This window comes from Pleurotus ostreatus, assembly GCF_014466165.1.
Source record: "Pleurotus ostreatus strain PC9 chromosome Unknown scaffold_10, whole genome shotgun sequence".
NCBI lineage: Eukaryota > Fungi > Basidiomycota > Agaricomycetes > Agaricales > Pleurotaceae > Pleurotus > Pleurotus ostreatus.
The window spans coordinates 1,349,978-1,368,370 of NW_023503165.1; the positions used below are offsets into that span (position 1 = coordinate 1,349,978).

General features: G+C 53.5%; 1 protein-coding gene across 1 annotated transcript; it reads left to right on the forward strand.

Annotated features, from left to right (window-relative positions):
• Positions 1–16,634: 16,634 nt before the first annotated feature.
• Positions 16,635–17,714, forward strand: PC9H_002208 (uncharacterized protein; the record flags this gene model as incomplete). Its single annotated transcript, XM_036771850.1, has 1 exon — positions 16,635–17,714. One exon carries the CDS (start codon positions 16,635–16,637, stop codon positions 17,712–17,714), a length of 1,080 nt encoding a protein of 359 aa, XP_036626471.1.
• Positions 17,715–18,393: the final 679 nt, after the last annotated feature.

The window sequence follows — 18,393 nt, forward strand, 5'->3', positions numbered from 1 at the left end:
TGGTTGAGTGTGGAGGATGAAGTGGAACCCTTGCCTTTGGATGGTGGAGGACGAGATCGAATGGCTTTCCTTCTGTCCATCCTAGATCCAATGGGAGAACTGAAGCGAGGCTTCTTGGCTCCTTTAGCAGCAGATGAACCCATGGGTGGAGTATCTTGAGCAGGGCTGGAGGAAGGCACAAGTACCTCCCCTTCTTCAGCTGCAATTTCCGAAGCTACTTGGCGAAGGAGTTGAGTGATGTGGTCCTGAATATTGATGGAGGCGTAGGCCCGATTGATGTCAGACTCACTGGGGAAAAAGACAGTCATACTGAGGGCCTCAGAATTCCCTTCCTTAGCTCCCCCTTCATTATCCGAAATGCTAGGACTGTCTGCAGTGGGAGTGGGAAGAGAGGTGGCTGGAGACGGAAGGTGGAACGAACTGGTGTCGTCTTTCATGGTAACGTCTCCCAGAACTGGGGAAGGGGGACGACCTTCAGTTCCTAAGCTGGGCTGGGTGAATTCGGACGATTCCATAGGAGATGGTGACCTGTAGTAACGGGTGGTGAGAACACCAGAAGACCTCGCACCATTAAATTCTTGGTTGAGAGCTAGCTGATTCCTGGGGGGCGAACGTTCTACGGATTCCGACGAAGGTTTGGGGTCCTCCAGCGTGAGCGAAAGGATAGGTGGGTCGCTCTGATATTCCTCCTTAATGATGGGCTCAAGCGAGGGTTGAGTGGGTTCCTGATTGTCCGACGCATGGCTCGAGGTTCGGTGGGAGGTGGAATCGGAGGGAGGAGAAGGGGAATCGGAGGAAGCTCCAAGGCGGACACGCCGCTGAAGATTCCTAAGGTCTTCAATATTCTTGTGACGGATGGCGTCATTGGGAATGGGGAGTCCTGGAGGACTTGCGGTACGAACGGGGGACCGAAAGGACTGTTGGTTGGCCTCTGAGGATCGAGGAGCAATCTCCTGACGCTCAGGTATAGGCTCTGACACATGGTCAACGTCTACGGTCGACGCTGAGATGCCTCTGAGTCTTGCTGAGCGGCGGCGAGGAACCTGACGAGGAGCTCCTCCACGTCGAGTTCCACGTGTGCGAGCATTTTGCGTTCGAGGAGGCCTCTGATTATCCTCATCACGGTTCTGGTCGATTTCTCCAAACGAATGACGGCGAGGCGGAATCCTGATGGTAGGGGCTGCCCTCTGGACGACGGGCTCCACAACAGCTGGTACAGGACGAGGGGAAAGAACGCCGGGAGGTACAATGACGTTGTAGGGGTATTGGGAATCTGCGATGGAGAAAGTGAACGCATCTAGAAGACGATGGGAAGGAGTGGGAGGGGAATCAACGGCTGGAGCATCAAATGATTCAAGGAGAATGAGATAGGCGGTACCGCGGTTTCGCTCCACCAAGTGGGGAACGATGGAACTTCGCCTACTGACTTCTGCGTCGTTGGCAAGATAAATCCTGATCTTGCCGTTGTTCACCATATGGGACTGATGTTCGACGAAGTTGTTGGACGACATAACCCCCGCAACTTTCTGGGGTTGAGCCTGGGTCATAGCCGCCTGGACTAGACCGTAGCGTTGCAGACGCTGCGCCGTGAGCAATGCCTGGTCCTGTCCCCCGCTGGGGAACTGGATGGGAAGGGAGATATGAGGCTGAGGGACGCGATCAACGGGGTATGCAGGGGGCATTCCAGTGCGAACGAGCGTCTGGATGACACGCCCAATCGTGGCCTGGGGGTGCGCAGGAACGTTGACGGCGTCAGCAACAGCGGCGTAGTTGTTGGAAGACATGTCGCTCGCGATATGACTTTGAAAAATATGTGCTGGTAAGCTGGGTGTGCTGGTAAGCGAGTTGAGAGTAAGTTTCGAGGATGGGGGGCCGACCGTATCCAACGGTGCATTAAATAGCGGGAGGGGCGGCGATTCCAAGACGTAGGTGCGTACATTATTCGTCGCGGAGTTCAGAATTGACGACTTCGTCGTCTGGAATTCCTTACCTTGTCGTTCTGGCATCCAATACGGTTCTGATGGATAGTGCCACCAACAACGAGCCTCATGATTTGCACCATGACGATGTGCGAGGACGCGGGGAGGACGTCTTCCCCGTGCATCGAGATCCGACTCGTTCAGCAAGAACGCGGCCGGTCGGATTGCCTGGGAGGTCTGCGCTTCATATGCTCGTTCATCTTGGAGCTGGTTCGCGTCGATATCCTCGTTGAGACGCTGGCACGAACGGTTCTTCCAAGACAGTCTCGCAGAGGGTGCGCGTTCTGGGAGAGCACGTGAGCGCGTCTCTTCGTATCGTTCTATCACCGAAGTTCGACTGCTAACGTCTTCTGCAGTCTCATTCACTGTTCTGCTCTCATCCCGCCCTCCTTCATCTTCCCACCATGTATGGGGGCTCTCTTCTGTACGATCCTCCTCGGCATTACACGACCTGGAAGGTTCGGCCGTACGACTTTCCCTTACGCTGGCAAGCCAACTTCGTCGGATTCGCGGGGGCGGTACTTCAAGACCTAGCGCAACGCTATCGGACTGATTGGGACTTTCCCCCAAAGGAATCAAGCGAATTGGTTTGGTGTATAATAAGAGCGGACGCAGAGCTTCTTCTGCTAGCGAGTCAACCGTTGGGACACCCTCAAGATCCGACGATTTCTTCACGACGGGGGTGCTCAAATCGCGTTCTAGGAATTCCTCTTCCGGCGTAGCGAATTCGATAGCGCTACTCTGCGTTTCGCCGGCATCACTAGGCCATTCCCGAGCGAGCGCAATGGGAGACGCATGGGGAATTCCTACCTCAGGTAAGTCCTCCCCTTCGTACTTACTCATGCTCTGGCTTATTTCCTCGTTAGCTGGCGAATGCTCTGGCTTGGAGCCTAGGTCTTCCCAACCAGGGTTGTTCATCGCCATCCCTCTACCAATTCCTACCCGATCTCCTTCGAAACGCGGTCCTCTTGGTACCTCCTGCCGCTTCCCCTGCCCTACACTTTTTTCAAGACATTCTTTCGTCCTTGTTGGCTCTTCCGGGCCTATCTTCGACCGTTGGGCGGGGCGTTGCGCATTATCCATACTCTCTGGCGTACTCAGGCCACGCCGTGCAGGCGTTTCTGCGTGGCTGTATAGGCATCGAGTTCGCCCTACCGCAGGCGGAGGCAGGTCTATTGGGACGGCATATGTTGCGCTGGCCGAATCGAACGCTTCCACAGCGGGCTCATCCTGCCGCCCACTGCCTACTGTTCTAATCCATGCGCTCACGTTTGGTCGGTACGATTTGGCAGAATTGCCAACCTCTGAGCCCTGTTGCACCGGGGTTTTGCATTTGCCGCAACACTGATCGTCCTTCGCTTCTCCATACCGATTTTCTGGTGGGAAACGCTTCCCTTGGTTGGTAGGGCTAGCGAAATACTGTGGCGCCCTTTCTCCCCATTCTGTAGAGAATTTCGGCGAGCTCCCGCTGGGTCCTACTCTCCGGGTTTCTGCACTTGCGCATTCTGCGTGGCGCTCAACGACGGCGACTTGCGAGTTATCGCATATCCCTTTTGGGGTTGCCAGTCCCTCGTTGCTGCACCACCCTAGCTCTGCCGACGTTTCTCGCGAACTTACCTCTTGGTTACCTACTGGGCTTCTCATGCCGCGCCACATCTCCTCTACTTTTCCGTCGCATCGGGTACAGTCCACAGTGGCTCTGGTCATAAGTTCCAGATCAGGTGAGTTTCCATAGTTCTGACTTCTAGAACTTGGCCCATTTACATTCTCGTAGGCGTTGCTGTCGCCCTGTGGCCTTGCCCTCGTCTTGGGGCCGGCCGTTTTCTTGTCTAGGCTTGCGCCGGCTCGAGACCCGCGCCTCTCATTACTCTGAGCAGACGGTCTCTCTTCTGACGGATCACTCAAAATGGAACGGAGTGAGTGCAACTGCTGTACGCGGACTCTTTCTGATGTAGTATTAGGATTCGTCGGCGGGGTTGTGCTTTGCAGGATCTCTATTTCAGATAACGGAGAGGACAATTCACTCGGGGCACTCGTGGGTGAAGAGTCTTGGGATGTCCCATCACCTCCGCGTTTTCGCACGAACCGAATACCTCCTACCGTGCTCGCCCTCGTTGGTAGCGGGCTACGCCAGGGATGCCCAAATTGCAACGCGCTATGGACGCTTCCCAAGGCTTCACCAAATCCTAGGCCTTCCCGTTCCCGCGATGAATTTCGTGTCAAAGTGTTGTACAAGATTCTCGAGGATCGGGGCGGGTTGTCCCACTGGGAATTCGGTCCTTCCCAAGGATACGGTTCTTCCTGGGAGTTGATCGCAGACAGCGGTAAGTTGAAATCGCTAGTCTGCAATCTTGACGACATCTCATCGTCCCTCAGAAGTATTGGGCCTCCGCTTTCGGCACTTTGTCTGGGTGGTGGGTTTCTGGAGAGATCTAGGGACGCAGATACGGCACATTCATGCTTCCGCGCCGCTTCGACTCTATTCCCTTCGCAATTAGAATCGGGGTGCACTGTACATAGAGTAGAACAATTAGAATGTTCTGGGGAGCCTGACGGCCCTATCTGCGTTTCTGCATCTGCGTGTTCGGTTTCCTCAAATGAGGGCTCCAATCCCCCGGTTGGTATCCCATTCTCAGGGTATTCTTGAGTATCCCACCAAATCCAATAGTCGAAAAATTGCGAAGTTCCGGGTGGAGTTCCAACTTCCAGATTCCTGTGAGGGACTTCCAATATAGGCTCGAGAGTTCGCTTTTCTGATGGACGTGTCTTAGGCGATGGGGGCAAACTACGGGAACCTGCCAGCACTTCTTGCGAGTTTTTCTGATGGACCGAGGGTGAAGGATGTGCGTGCAAATCTTCTATATTCCCCGGAACATTTCCAGGAGCTGAGGAGGTGCTATTAAAGCCACTGGGGGAATCATAGCCAGTAGAATCCCCCCATTGAGAACCTCCTGAGTCTATAGTAAACCCATCATGTCCACCAAATCTATCAGGTAGGACCGTACTCTCGAGTGTGTGTATGTACGTGGCTGATTCCTTCTCATCTTCTGGTTCAGTGTTTCCGTGGGTCTCGTTAAGCAGGAGACACTCGTCCAAGTAGTCTCCCCAGCATTTAATACAGAAAAATCCGTCCGTACCAAGGAATGGGCCCTCTCCCTTACTGTGGAGACAATAACGCGGTGGGGCAATATAGGAGAGTTCTTGTAGGTCAATGTTTGAGTCTGCCGGTTCTCTCTGATCCATTGTCTCCAGCTCGCTTGGGCCTTCACATACTTCTGAGCTGGTTGAGTTAACCGATGACTCCACCATTTTCTGAGTGGGACTTGATGCTTCCACTGAGGAAAGCCTAGCCAATGTAGTAGTGGATGTCGGGAAAGAGATATGTGCCGAATGTACTGAATCTATGTCACTGTCTTCTGAGTGATCATATGACAACTGAGTTTCTGAGAAGGGTTCAGTGGTAATGAATGATGTGAAACTATGCGCTGCGGCAAGGACAGAGGGTTTGACCATGTTTACCGCAAAGTCTTCCTTGCGGAAAACACTGCGTAGCACTTGTTCTGGGCGATTCACAGTTTCTAAGACTAAGAGTTCATACTTCGTGGTTTCATTTCTGGGACGGAAAACCAAGTATGTCCCTTCATCTCGTTCCTCGATCGAAACTCGGTTAGCACGTTGCCAGGGTCTTCCCAAAAGGAGGTTGAAGGGGGCCTTATGTCCGAGATAGAGACTTGCAACTGTGTCCACACTTCCGCAGGTTAGGTGAACATTGGCTACATAGCCTCGTAGTTCCCCTGATCCACCATTTGCATCATTCATTGTGAGGACTTTAGATGTGTCCACCGGTAGGCGAATACACTTCTTGTAGACGTCAGCGTGAATTATATTGAGTTGGGACCCAGAGTCTACAACCGCATGAATGATTTCCTTTCCAAAGCGCATGGGGACCACTATAAGAGGTCCTTTGGTTGTATCCTCATTTTCGATCTGGACTTCGAAGCTCTGGGGAATCGAGCCAGTGATATGCTTCACCGGTTCAGGCACTGCGTTTTCATTGGCTATCTTCATGGATCTTCCCTTGAGCATTGACATCACTTGTTCCCGAGCGTACTTTGAAACCGCAAGATATTCTTGAAGGGAGATCTGGAAGGTAGATTCCAGCCCTCGGCGGAAAAGAGCTTCCTGCTCCTCTGGATCTAGAATCTCAGCCTGACGTGCAGATGCCCTGGGTGCCCTAGCAACACGATCATTGGGTTTTGCTTCCGCGGCATTTCCTTTTCTGGGCTCTGGTGTCTCATCATCGGCCATAGCAATGTCCTCCGCCGTGAACTCGTGCCTGGGACGAATATCGGCAGGAACCGGGTTTGTCAAGGCAGGAATCTTGGAAGTAGACGGTTTTGCCCGTACGTTAGAGCCTGCCCTAGGTTCAGGGGCAGCCCCTTTAGAACGTGTGTGCCGTCCCGTTTCTTCGTTGACCGTTGGGCGCGCCTTTGAACTAGATGGTTTGCCTAGCACATCCTTTCTAGTCATGGTGACTGTCTTGGGTGCATGTTCTGCTGCTAGAACATCGATAGGGTCTAGTTCAGCTAGGAACTCTTCTGCCTCCTCTTCCTCTTCCTCTCCTTCAGACACATAATCCTCAGGGTCAAACGATGTGATGAAGTTGGAAACTACAGGGGATGCCTGGCTGCGAATGCGTTGAATGGCTGGGAGATAGTCCTCGCCAAAGTTGCGCCTAATCAGCTCCCCATTAGGCCATGTGTAACGCCCTTCTGAGTCCCTGGAGATGATTCCCTGATCTACCAGGTCATTCAACGGAGGGCATCGTCTAAGCCCGTGTCCCTGGCCTCCACATCCATAGCACTTAAGAGGAGGTCGTGGCGGAAAATTCTGGGAAGTGGAAGGGTTGACGTTCTGATTGGCTGGCGGAGGAAGACTTGAGCGAGGTGTGGTAGAAGCCTGTCGAGAGAACTCCCGGTTTGATGCTTGAATAGCTTGTTTGGCTGGCTCAGGAAAGATTCTTGCAATTCGCTCGTCCAAACAGAATGCTCGATAATATGTGACAGCATAGTCTGGATCCTTGATGTTCATCTGGGACATCTTCTTGATGAGGTCTTCAACCTCTGAATCGCCTGACGAAGACTTTCGGTGTGAAGGAGTTCTATGTGAAGAATATGTAGGGGAAATAGCCTGGACTTCCTCCATGACAGGGTCAATGGCACTATCATGAGCCTTGGACTTCCTAGCTCTAGGTTTGTGGGCCTTCTGAGATCTTAAGGCCTTGAGCTGGGCTTTGACCTTGTCTTCATCTTCCTCTGATTCATCATCATCGGAGTCAGAATCACTATCAGAGGATTCATCTTCCGAATCATATCCGGCGCTGACTAGATTGAACTCGAAGCGGTCCCTTTCAAATAATTCAAGGGCAATTTCGGAGACTAGCTTCATGGGAAATGCTGTCTTGGCGGAGATATTGGGGTGACGAGCATAGAGCCGATTCTCAATTTTCTGGCGAGTATCGAGGTGGATGCCCAGCCAGAAATAGGTGGCCTCTAGGTTCTCGGTTATTTTATCGGCCTTGCGCAGCCATCCGGAGATGGTTATAAACTTTCGTTCATACCGTTTCCACTGTGTGAGAGACTTGATTTTCTTGGCACCCTGATGAGCAGTGAACTTTGAGAGTCGGCAGATAGTATTGCGGGTTTCCTTCCGGTCAGCATCAAAGTGCTGTTTCATTTCTGTTTCCAGAGTGTCCCATTCTGAGCTTCGATATCCTGGAAGCGCCTCTATGAGTTGAACAACCTTGTCGCTACAGTATTCAAGGACTCGCTCGCATTTGTCGGCAGAGTCTGTCACCGAATACCGGGCGCATAGAGTGTTGAATTTCTTAAGGAACGATTTGACTTTCTCATGGCTCCCCTTGAATAGAGGGGGTGCACCGCGCTCACCCAACATGGGCATCATGTCCGGGGTGTAACGGAATGAACGGAAGATCTGAGCGGAAAGCTCAGGGCTAGAATGTCCACGAGAGGGTGTGCGCATAGCCATGTGAGGAGGAAGATCGTGATTGGGGGTCGGTGGAGGAGGCACAGGATCTGGAAACTCGAATGTCTGTGCCTGAGGTTCTGGCGATAAGGATAACAGATCAGACTGATGTACTGATTGAGGAGGAGTTGTTTCATGAAATGACATGTTTTGGCGAGAACAGTATACGATGAATACAGAGACAAAGGTGTCCTGCGGTGGTCACCAAAGATTATGTCACACTCTCCTAAGATAGGGGAGTGTCCGGGGAGCACTGGGTCTTGCTAGTAGATCAAGTGAGAGCCCGGTTGTTCGAACACCTAGTATCTCTGATAGGGGCGTATAATTTGTCTTGCCAAGGTATGCCGATAGTGAAACAAGACTACAGGGGTAGTACAGGAGTAACACAGGGGTGGTACAGGGATAGTACAGGGGCCTGTGTGAGGAGGTCCAATGACTGCTTCTTTCAGATAGGGGACGCGAGCGTGAGTGGTCACGAGCACGAGCGGAGACAGTAACGTGGAGGAGGAAAAATAAACAAAGGTGCAGATACGCAGTAGAACAGGAAGGGGTTAGTATAAAAGGAATAGAGAGTGAAAGAAAGGAACAAAAGGGGTACCGGGTAAAGAATTTGAAAGATAGGGGGATGATAAAAGATTAGAGAACGAAAAACTACCGTGACAAACTTCTTCAAGTACGCAGTACTTGAAGTTGAACCAAGTGGATGACTAGAAGACCAGAATTCGACTGGTATGACTGGATAACTGACTGATTGATGATCTTGCGGACTGAGAGTAAGATCGACTTTGACTCGACTGGATGACTAAAAAACTTGACTAATACGACTGGCTGACTGAGACTTGACTAATACGACTGAATGACTGAGACTTGACTAAGACGACGGAATGACTAAGATCTGAGGACTGATACGACTAGAGGACTGACTGAGTGAACCTTTTACTGGGGGGGAAAAGATTTTTTCTCAACTTAGCTACACTATTGGATTTTTATATGTAAAATATCTAGGCTGTGCACGGAAAGTAGAAAGAACGGTTGTTAGGCCGTCACAAGAATCAGAAAGTCCGGTAGAAAGAATAGTCACATAATTCTGTACGGAAGATAGAAGGAAATGCAGAAGAAAGGAAAGGAAATGCGCAGCTGCATTCCGTATGTTCCGATGGATACATAAGGCTGTGCAAGGCTGTGCAAGGCTATGCTGGCTGTGCTGGGCTGTGCAATTTGCACAGCCAAGGTCCGAATAGAACAGCCCAGCTGTGCGAATGAAAGGAATGAAGGAATATGGACTATTCTGATGAAAAGGGAGTTCCTAATGGAATATCTGATGGGCAAAGAAATGGTCGGGGGGGAGAAATAGAATTCCAATGGAAATGGGAAGAGAATAGTGGCATCCCTAAAGACTTAAGAGGGGCGGAGAGGCGAACAGGGGTAAGATCCCATGTGGTATATTATAGATAGGGGTGAGGGGTAGGATAGGGGATGCTTCCCTAGAGCCAGATAGTTCGGGGAGGATAGGGGAGGTATTACAGAGAGAGAGAGTAGGGAGCTTGGGTGTTTGATTGAGCATAACCCTAGATTTCCGACATGATTACCATGTTACAAACATGGTTCATGACAACGTAAGGAAATGAAGGCGGCTACTCGAAAGGCTGCCCTGGCACAGTTTCGTTCGAAGCATGACGATAGCGATGACGATGGCGGTAACGATGTGTCTGAACTATCAGAGAGTGACGATGAAGAAGATCCTATACTTGGCGACCGGGCAAACAAAGCTCGTCAGTCAACAATGACAATAGTGAGTAGCTGGTTGTCAGGTCACTTACAGTACTAAGCCGAGTTCCAGCGCAAAGTCGTCATGACTAGTATCATGCTGCAGAGCACTAATCAGTATTGCAATGCGCTCCAGTCCATGATTGTAAGGGCGACCTCAAGATGGCCGACAGCGCAGGCCTAGCAGAGGGAGAATCCAAAGTAATGAATAAGACTAACTACAATACATGAGAGAGCTGCTCACCTAGCAGAGGGAGAATCCAAAGAGAACAGGATAAGGATTCTCCATGCTAGGAAGCGAAGTATATACTGTAGTAGCGTGGGAGGAATGAAGGGTAACTGTACAGTACACCAGCCACAGGTACAAATGAATATCACAAGGTACGAGGAAACATGTGATAATGAAGTGGAAGGGGAATGTACAGGAGTCGTGCCGGCGACCTGGGGAAGTGGGGACAAGGAGTAATGAAGTGGGAAAGGAGGATAGAGGTAGCCCGGACGAGCCCCGGAGTGTATCTACGAGTCCGAGCGAGTCCGAAGCGTCCGAAGCGAGTCCGAGGCGCGGGAAGACTCCGGAGTCACCGGACGTGGCTCGGATGCGAAAGGAGTGGGCGGAAAGGAAGTGGAAAGGAAAGGAAGCGAAAAGGAACAAAGGGGAACGAAGGAAATGTAGGTAAGAGTCCATGGGATGAAGGAAAGGAGAGAAAATAGGAGTGTCCCCTTACATCACCCCCCCTTCAAGGTTGCGGCGACCCGACGCGAAGATTCCTGCCTGCCGCGCCATGAATTCACCAACCCCGAAACTCCGGACTGCTGCGAGAAGATGTCGAAGTACGACTGCACAGAGCCCGGAGCCTTCCGACTACGCCAACGCTCCCAGGACTGGTCCAGTGCTGTAGGAGTCATCCGGAGCGGTGCAGGGGTCATCGGACTCGTCCGGAGTGAGTGCACTGCGTCCGGATGACGATCATGGAAGTCCTTGACCTTCTGGGCAGCATGCTGGAGGTTGCTCGCGGGCTCCCAGGAGTCGTGCTCAATGCCATAACCTCGCCAGCGTACCAGATACTTCAGGACCCGACCAAACCGTCTGCTGTTCCGGACCTCTTCTACCTCGTGCTCTTCTTCTCCGTCAATGAGCTGCGGAGGTGGCGGAGCGACAGGGCGTCTACCTGGAATGGGATCCGGGACGAAGGGAGAGAGTTTGACCACAGGGAAGACGGGGTGGAGACGGGATAAGCCTGGGGGGAGCTGGAGTCGATACGCCGCCTTGCCAACCTTCCGGACGACCTTGTAAGGACCGAGTCGTGCGTGTCCGAGTTTCCGGGAGGGTCGGGCAAGGTTGATGTCCGACGAGTCCAGCCAAACCTTGTCACCCGGTTGGTACTCCGGAGCAGGAGTCCGACGCTGATCATAGTAACGCTTCATGTCATCCTGAGCCTTGACCAATGCAGACTGAGCTTCATCAACTGCAGACTTCATCCGATGTACAAACTCGTTTGCGGACTCCATCCGAGACGGTGGCTGATGAGGTTCGAACCCGAGGCGAGGATGTCGGCCAGTATCTAGGAGGAAAGGTGACTGCTGAGTCGACGCATGGACCCGGTTGTTGTACGCAAACTCCGCCATAGGTAGGAGGCGAGCCCAGTCGTCCTGGCGCTCTCCAACGAAGATCCGGAGATAGGACTCGAGTTCCTGGTTAGTCCGTTCCGTTTGTCCGTCGGACTGAGGGTGGTACGCAGTGGAGGCAGCCAGCTTGATTCCGAGCATCCGGTAGACTTCCCGGGTGAACTCTGCAACGAACTGCGGACCCCGGTCGGACACAACAGACCGAGGGAGTCCATGCAGCTTCCAGACGTTCTGCAGGTACAAGTTTGCGGATCCGAGGGCAGACACTGTGGTGTGAGTCGGAATGAAGTGGGCGCGTTTGCTTACGGAGTCGACCACATTCATGACAGCGTCAAATCCATCGGACTCCGGAAGCTCAACGATGAAGTCGACACTCAGGCGATCCCAGCGTTCATCCGGAATGGGAAGCGGATGAAGTTCACCCATGGGCGGATGCCTTTGGGCCTTCGTCCGGAGACAGAGGTCGCAATGGCGGGTGTAGGATCCGACGTACCGGGACATGTTGGGCCACCAGTAGCTGCGTGAAACGAGCTCTAGGGTCTTCCATCTGCCGGCGTGTCCTGTGACCTTGGTGTCGTGGTGCTGAGCTACAATAGTCCGACGCAAATCCGGTGAGTCCGGAACGTAGATCTTACCCTGGAACATCAGGAGTCCGTCCGATTGGGACCGTTCCGCACTTCGGACTGTCTTGCGACTGCCCTGGGTCTTCTTCAGCTCCTCCGCCGCCTTTGCCACTGCATCTTCAAACTTCGCATCTCGCACTCCAGTCCGGATAGCCGTGAGGATATCCTTCTCCTCCCCTTCAAGAGTGACACCCGTGGCACGGACAGCAAAGTAGGATGGCTTGAGCATCACTACATCCTTGTTGTCATCCTTACCATCCGAGTGATCCGAGCGTCGCGAGAGAGCGTCCGGTTTACCCATAGTCCGACCCGGACGATGCTGGAGAGTGAAGTCGAAGCGGGAGAGGTATAGCGACCAGCGGGCTTGACGGCGGTTGAGTTTCTGGGCCTTGATGAAGTACTCCAGGTTCTTGTGGTCCGTCCAGATCTCGAACGGAGTCTCTGCGCCTTCAAGGTAGTGCCGCCATTCTTCGAGCGCCCGGATGATCGAAAGCATCTCCTTGTCGTGTATTTCGTAGTTCCGCTCCGCAGCCTGTAGACTTTTAGAGTAGAATGCGACAGGATGCCATTTACCATCATCCGGATCCAGTTGCGACAAGACTGCACCCGTAGCGTAGTCCGACGAGTCCGCTTCAACTCGGTATGGCCGATCCTCCTTCGGAAAGACAAGAACAGGTTCCGAAGTGATCAGCTCTTTGATCCGAAGAAATGCGGATTGAGCGGAGTCGTTCCACTGCCATTCCTTCGCGCAAGTGAGGTCAAAGAGAGGCCGGGCGATATGCGAGTAGTCCTTGATGAAGCGGCGGTAGAAGTTGACGAACCCAAGGAAGGATTGGAGTTCAGTCCGAGTCCGAGGGGTTGGCCAGTCCGCAACTCCGGAGACCTTCACAGGGTCCATCTCGATCTTACCCTCGGAGATGACGACTCCGAGATACTCCACCTTGGTCTGCTCGAATTCGCACTTGTCTGCTCGGAGGAAGAGCTTGTTCCGCTGGAGGATCTCTAGCACACGCCTGAGGACCCGGCGATGCTCTTCGCGCGTCTTGGTGTAGATCAGAATGTCATCCAGATAGATAATGACCACACCTTCCGTAATGAGCTCCCGGAAGAGGTCGTTCATCATGGTCTGGAAGGTGGATGGGCTATTCGTTAGTCCGAAGAACATCACCAAAGGTTCGAAGAGTCCGCGCGTAGTCCGAAATGCGGCCTTCCACTCGTCACCCTCCTTGATCCGGACATTGTTGAAACCCCACCGGACGTCAAGCTTGGAGAAGTAGCGAGCATTCCGGAGTTTGTCCACCAAGTCCGAGATGAGCGGAAGTGGGTACCGGTTCTTGACCGTCATGTTGTTGAGCTTCCGGTAGTCCTGGACCAAGCGGAGCGATCCGTCCTTCTTCTTAACAAAGAACACCGGGGCAGCCATGGGTGACTTGCTGGGGCGGATCCGACCAGTCCGGAGATTTTCTTCCAGGAATTCGTCCAGCTGTTTCTGCTCCGCCGGGGACAGTGGGTAGCACTTGGTAGAGGTCGGTTCCGCTCCGTCCAGTAGCTCAATGGCATGGTCCCACGGACGCGGCATGGGCAGTTCATCAAAGGATTCCTTTGCGAAGACGTCCTCGAATTCCTGGAGGAAGTCCGGGACTGCGCTGTTCCGAGGATCGTGGGGTTTGTTGCGCTGGAAAGCCAATGCGAGGCGCTGCGAGACTGTCTCCGAAGCCCGGACGTGTTCTTCCCGAAGACTCCGAAGGTACTCCGGAGTCGGAGGAGGAATAGCCACGAAGATACGGTCACCCCTCTCAAGTCCGGAGTCGTCCGGAGTTGTGACATTGTCATCCTCATCATCATCCTCGCAGTCCTGAAGCTCTGGGAGATCATCCGAGTGCAGTTCCTCAACCCTTGGCATCGGACCCGTACGACACTCCCGGAGTCGTACGGACTCCTTGCGTCGGGTCAGCTTGTCATGGCGGAACTCCTTCCGACAGGTGTCGCATCCGGACGGACAGCGGCTCATGGTCACCTCCTTTGTCTGCCAGTCAATCTCGGGGTTGTGCTTCCGAAGCCAGGTGTATCCAAGGATGATGTCCTGCCGTCCGATGTTAGTGACTGCGAAAAGCATCCGTTCCGTGTGATCCTTAAACCGGAGTACAAGGTCCACGACTTCGGAGATAGATCCGTTCTCATTTGGTGATCCGTCAACGTTGAAGACCGGAATCGGAGCGGACAGCTTGCGTCGGGTGAAACCATGGGCATCAGCAAAGCGCGGATGCATGAAGACTCCGGTGGCTCCGCAGTCCACCAGGGCCTGCAGGGTGCATCGGTGTTGTGTATCCGTGCTCTGCACTTCAACGGGTATATCTAGCGAAAGCTTGCCGGGCAGCGCGGAGATCTTATAGCTACTGGGTAGCCGCCGTTCCCACTGCGGGCGAAACCTTCGGAGTGTGCGGATTGTAACCGGAGTTGCTTGCTTAACGTCGGACGAATCATCGGAGTGATTGGAATCGTCTATTTCGTCTACGCTAAGACAAGCAAATCGGTTATTTACCAACGAGGTCGCACTGATCACTCGTTGGTCCGGACAAAATCCGCCGTGTCCGATTCCTCAACCGGGGCCGTTCCCTCATCGTCTATTCCTTCCGAAGTCCCCGTACTTTCTACAACGTCGGCCGCGGTCAAGAGATCTTCAATGGCGGACATCCGCTCCTCGGTGGTCATGAACCGGACGTCGTACCGGAGTGGGCACTCGCGAGACATGTGGCCGGGTTTGCCGCATCGGTAGCAGAGCTGCGAGGTGGCGGGCCGGGAGCGGGTGTGGTCGACATCCATTGGGACACCGGGTGAGAGAGCCTTTGGAGGAGGCGGAGGTTGGAAACGGGGTTGCAGAGGCGGGAGCTGAGTCCGAGGCGCGGGAAGCACACCCGCAGGAGTCCGACCGACTCCGGAGCCAGCTGCTGGTCGGACGAGGGATCCGGAGTGTCCGGAGTTTCCGGAGTGCACGCCAAAGTGGAAGGATTGGTTAGCAGCACGGTTGTCAGCAACCCGCTGTGCTGCCTTGTACCATTCCTCGAAGTCATCCTCGTCCGGACAGTCTGCGGACTCGGCAACGCGGCTCTGGATGATGGAGTCCAGTCCGCGACGGAACTTCATCGTGATGTTGGAGCCCTCGGAGTATCCGGACTGGTCTACAAGGTCTCGGAACTCGTCGAGGTACTCCTGGAAAGTCCGACGCCCTTGGTGGTACCGGGTAGACTCCAGCTTGAGCATGGCGGCTTCGCGTTCCCGATCCGGAAGGAAACGAGTCCGGAATTCGGTCGCGAAGGCGGCCCAGGATTCGAAGTACGGATCCTTCGGACTCCGGAGCACCATGTCCGCGTACTCCTTGGCGCGATCCTTCTGGAAGAAGGAGAGACACCAGAGGATTTTGGCCTGCTCGGTCGGGAAGTGGTCCGGACAGAGCTGGAAGTAGATGGAGCACGCGTTGTAGAACGCGCGACCATCCTTGCGGTTTCCGTCAAAGATCGGGGGAGAGGCGGGCTTCAAACGGGAACGCGGGGTGATTTCAGATCGACTCGGGGCGTGCTGGGAGGCTTCAGTGCCCCTCAGCTCAGAGTCCGGAGTCATTTTCGGAGTAGTCGGACGGGGTGTTAGGAGGAGTCCTTCAATTCGGGCGAGTGCATCCTGGATGGAGCTGATTTGGGTTTGGTGTTCGTACGTCTGAGCCCACAAGGTCTGCAAAGTCTCGGAGTCCGGTCCTGAAGCGACTGGCTCGGATGGCGGGATCTGGCTGGAGGCGCCCGGCATTTCGGAGTCGTCAGGGGAGCGAGGGATGGAGTTCCTTGGGTCCTCAGAGGTGGGTGGGAGTAGCAGGAGAGCGTCCGGAATGTCCGCAAAACCGGAGAGACGTCGAGAACGAGTCCGGAGTGGCGCAGGACGTTTTCCGTAGGGCTCTGGTGCCAGGATGGGAGATCCTGTTCTGCTGTAAGGGCGACCTCAAGATGGCCGACAGCGCAGGCCTAGCAGAGGGAGAATCCAAAGTAATGAATAAGACTAACTACAATACATGAGAGAGCTGCTCACCTAGCAGAGGGAGAATCCAAAGAGAACAGGATAAGGATTCTCCATGCTAGGAAGCGAAGTATATACTGTAGTAGCGTGGGAGGAATGAAGGGTAACTGTACAGTACACCAGCCACAGGTACAAACGAATATCACAAGGTACGAGGAAACATGTGATAATGAAGTGGAAGGGGAATGTACAGGAGTCGTGCCGGCGACCTGGGGAAGTGGGGACAAGGAGTAATGAAGTGGGAAAGGAGGATAGAGGTAGCCCGGACGAGCCCCGGAGTGTATCTACGAGTCCGAGCGAGTCCGAAGCGTCCGAGCGAGTCCGAAGCGTCCGAGCGAGTCCGAAGCGTCCGAAGCGAGTCCGAGGCGCGGGAAGACTCCGGAGTCACCGGACGTGGCTCGGATGCGAAAGGAGTGGGCGGAAAGGAAGTGGAAAGGAAAGGAAGCGAAAAGGAACAAAGGGGAACGAAGGAAATGTAGGTAAGAGTCCATGGGATGAAGGAAAGGAGAGAAAATAGGAGTGTCCCCTTACAATGATGGGAATCTTCTTACATTCATGCAACGCGCCCGAGGATATAATCGAAGTTCTCGCTCGTATCGGCGTATCGATATCGACCACATCAATCAACGATGCGATCACTAACTTATCCAAAGAGTCTAGTACAGCCCTGCGGAGACTAGGGAAGACTCTAACAACATCATTTGCATACGACAATGTGGACATAGAATTGAAACATACCGTTCCAACCCTTGAGAAACCCCACGAGACATTGGTTCACCTCACATCGGGCACATTTATTCCACTCGATCATGGTGTCGTTCGAGAGGATCTCGATTGCTCGCAGGAATTGTGGCAGAGGTCACCGATGAATGCCGACCGAAGTGCTGTAGAACCTCCGATTAACGAGGACGAGCTTCTGCAGCTTCATCCAGAGACCCTGGAACATCCAACAGGCCTCCTTCGATCTGGCCGATTCAACGCTTGGGTGTTTAGGCGTGACTTGATCCAGCACGGTCCACCATTCTTTCGTCGCTACCTTAAGGAGCTGGGAAAACCGGAGGTTGTGGAGCAGATCCCTGTTGTGAGATCTAGCCAAGTGCCTGCGAAGATGATGGATATCAGTCAATCGACACCGCAAGGAAATGGAGACGCTCTCGCCGATCTATTTCGGCAGGTAAATGTCGGCAATCCGACAGAGAAGGGCTGTAACGAAGTGACAGACGTCAAGAACTATGTGGTACTGGTACACGGCGATCTACTTACCGGTGAACGAATCCAGAGCTTCCAGGCCTCACGCCGTATCGAGAAAACACCATGGCGGCGTAACCAGTTCATCATCTATGTGATGGGCCTCTTTCATTTGAAGATGGCGTGCGCTGATGCAATCTGGCGGATTTGCATATTCCCCAAGGCTGCGAGAAACGATCCTTCCAGTCTTATTGCATTTGTTGGTATCCTTCGCAAGAAGGAGACAGCCAAAATTGAATCGAAGCCGGGGTTCCGCCGTATGCATGAAGTTATCGAGCACGTTGGAGTCGTCTCACGATTGGACTGCTGGAAAGTCCTCGCATCGAAGCACTACATTGTTCTCGTTGGGCAGTGCAAGAGTTAGAGGCCGCGAACGTTGGCCTAGTTCAGTTTCTCGTTGGGCTTTTCGAGCGGGGCAGTTCGAGTTCGTTTCTACTCAAATATTAGTATGAACAATAGAAAAGGGAGTTGTAAACCCACTGATATGACCAAACTGGTGGCATTCGCTGCATTGGCACTGCTTTGCTGGTGCGCGAGTTCGCTTGGGTGCGGAGGAGACACCTGAAGGAGCTGGCAGGGCAGGTGGCGGCAGCTTTGGCAAATGCTGCTCGATAAGGGCTATAATCTGTGCGCCGAACTCGTTCACTCGATCTAAACTCCACCGTGTCTCTCTCGCAAGGTCTTCGACCGTCTGAATCTTGTTTCCATGGGCGCAATCAACGACACGTTGGATAACCATGTCGTGCATGAAAATCTCCACTCCGTATCGACGAACTGTGAGAGGGCCGAGCTTGACAGGCGCAGTTATCTTGCGCCATGAGACAATCGCGGCTTTGAGGTCTTGTTCTGACTGAACAGGCTGGTACTCCTTGATTGATGAGCGATTTGGTGCACGAGCCTGGTGAGGGACAGTGACTCCGTCGAAGAGTTCCAACAAGGCTGGAACACATTTGTCGCAACAAGGAGACATCTCATTGTTGCAGCTCTTTGGTCGGCATCTCGAGCATCCATCCGGTGTTGTACGGTCGCAGAGAAGGTGGTCG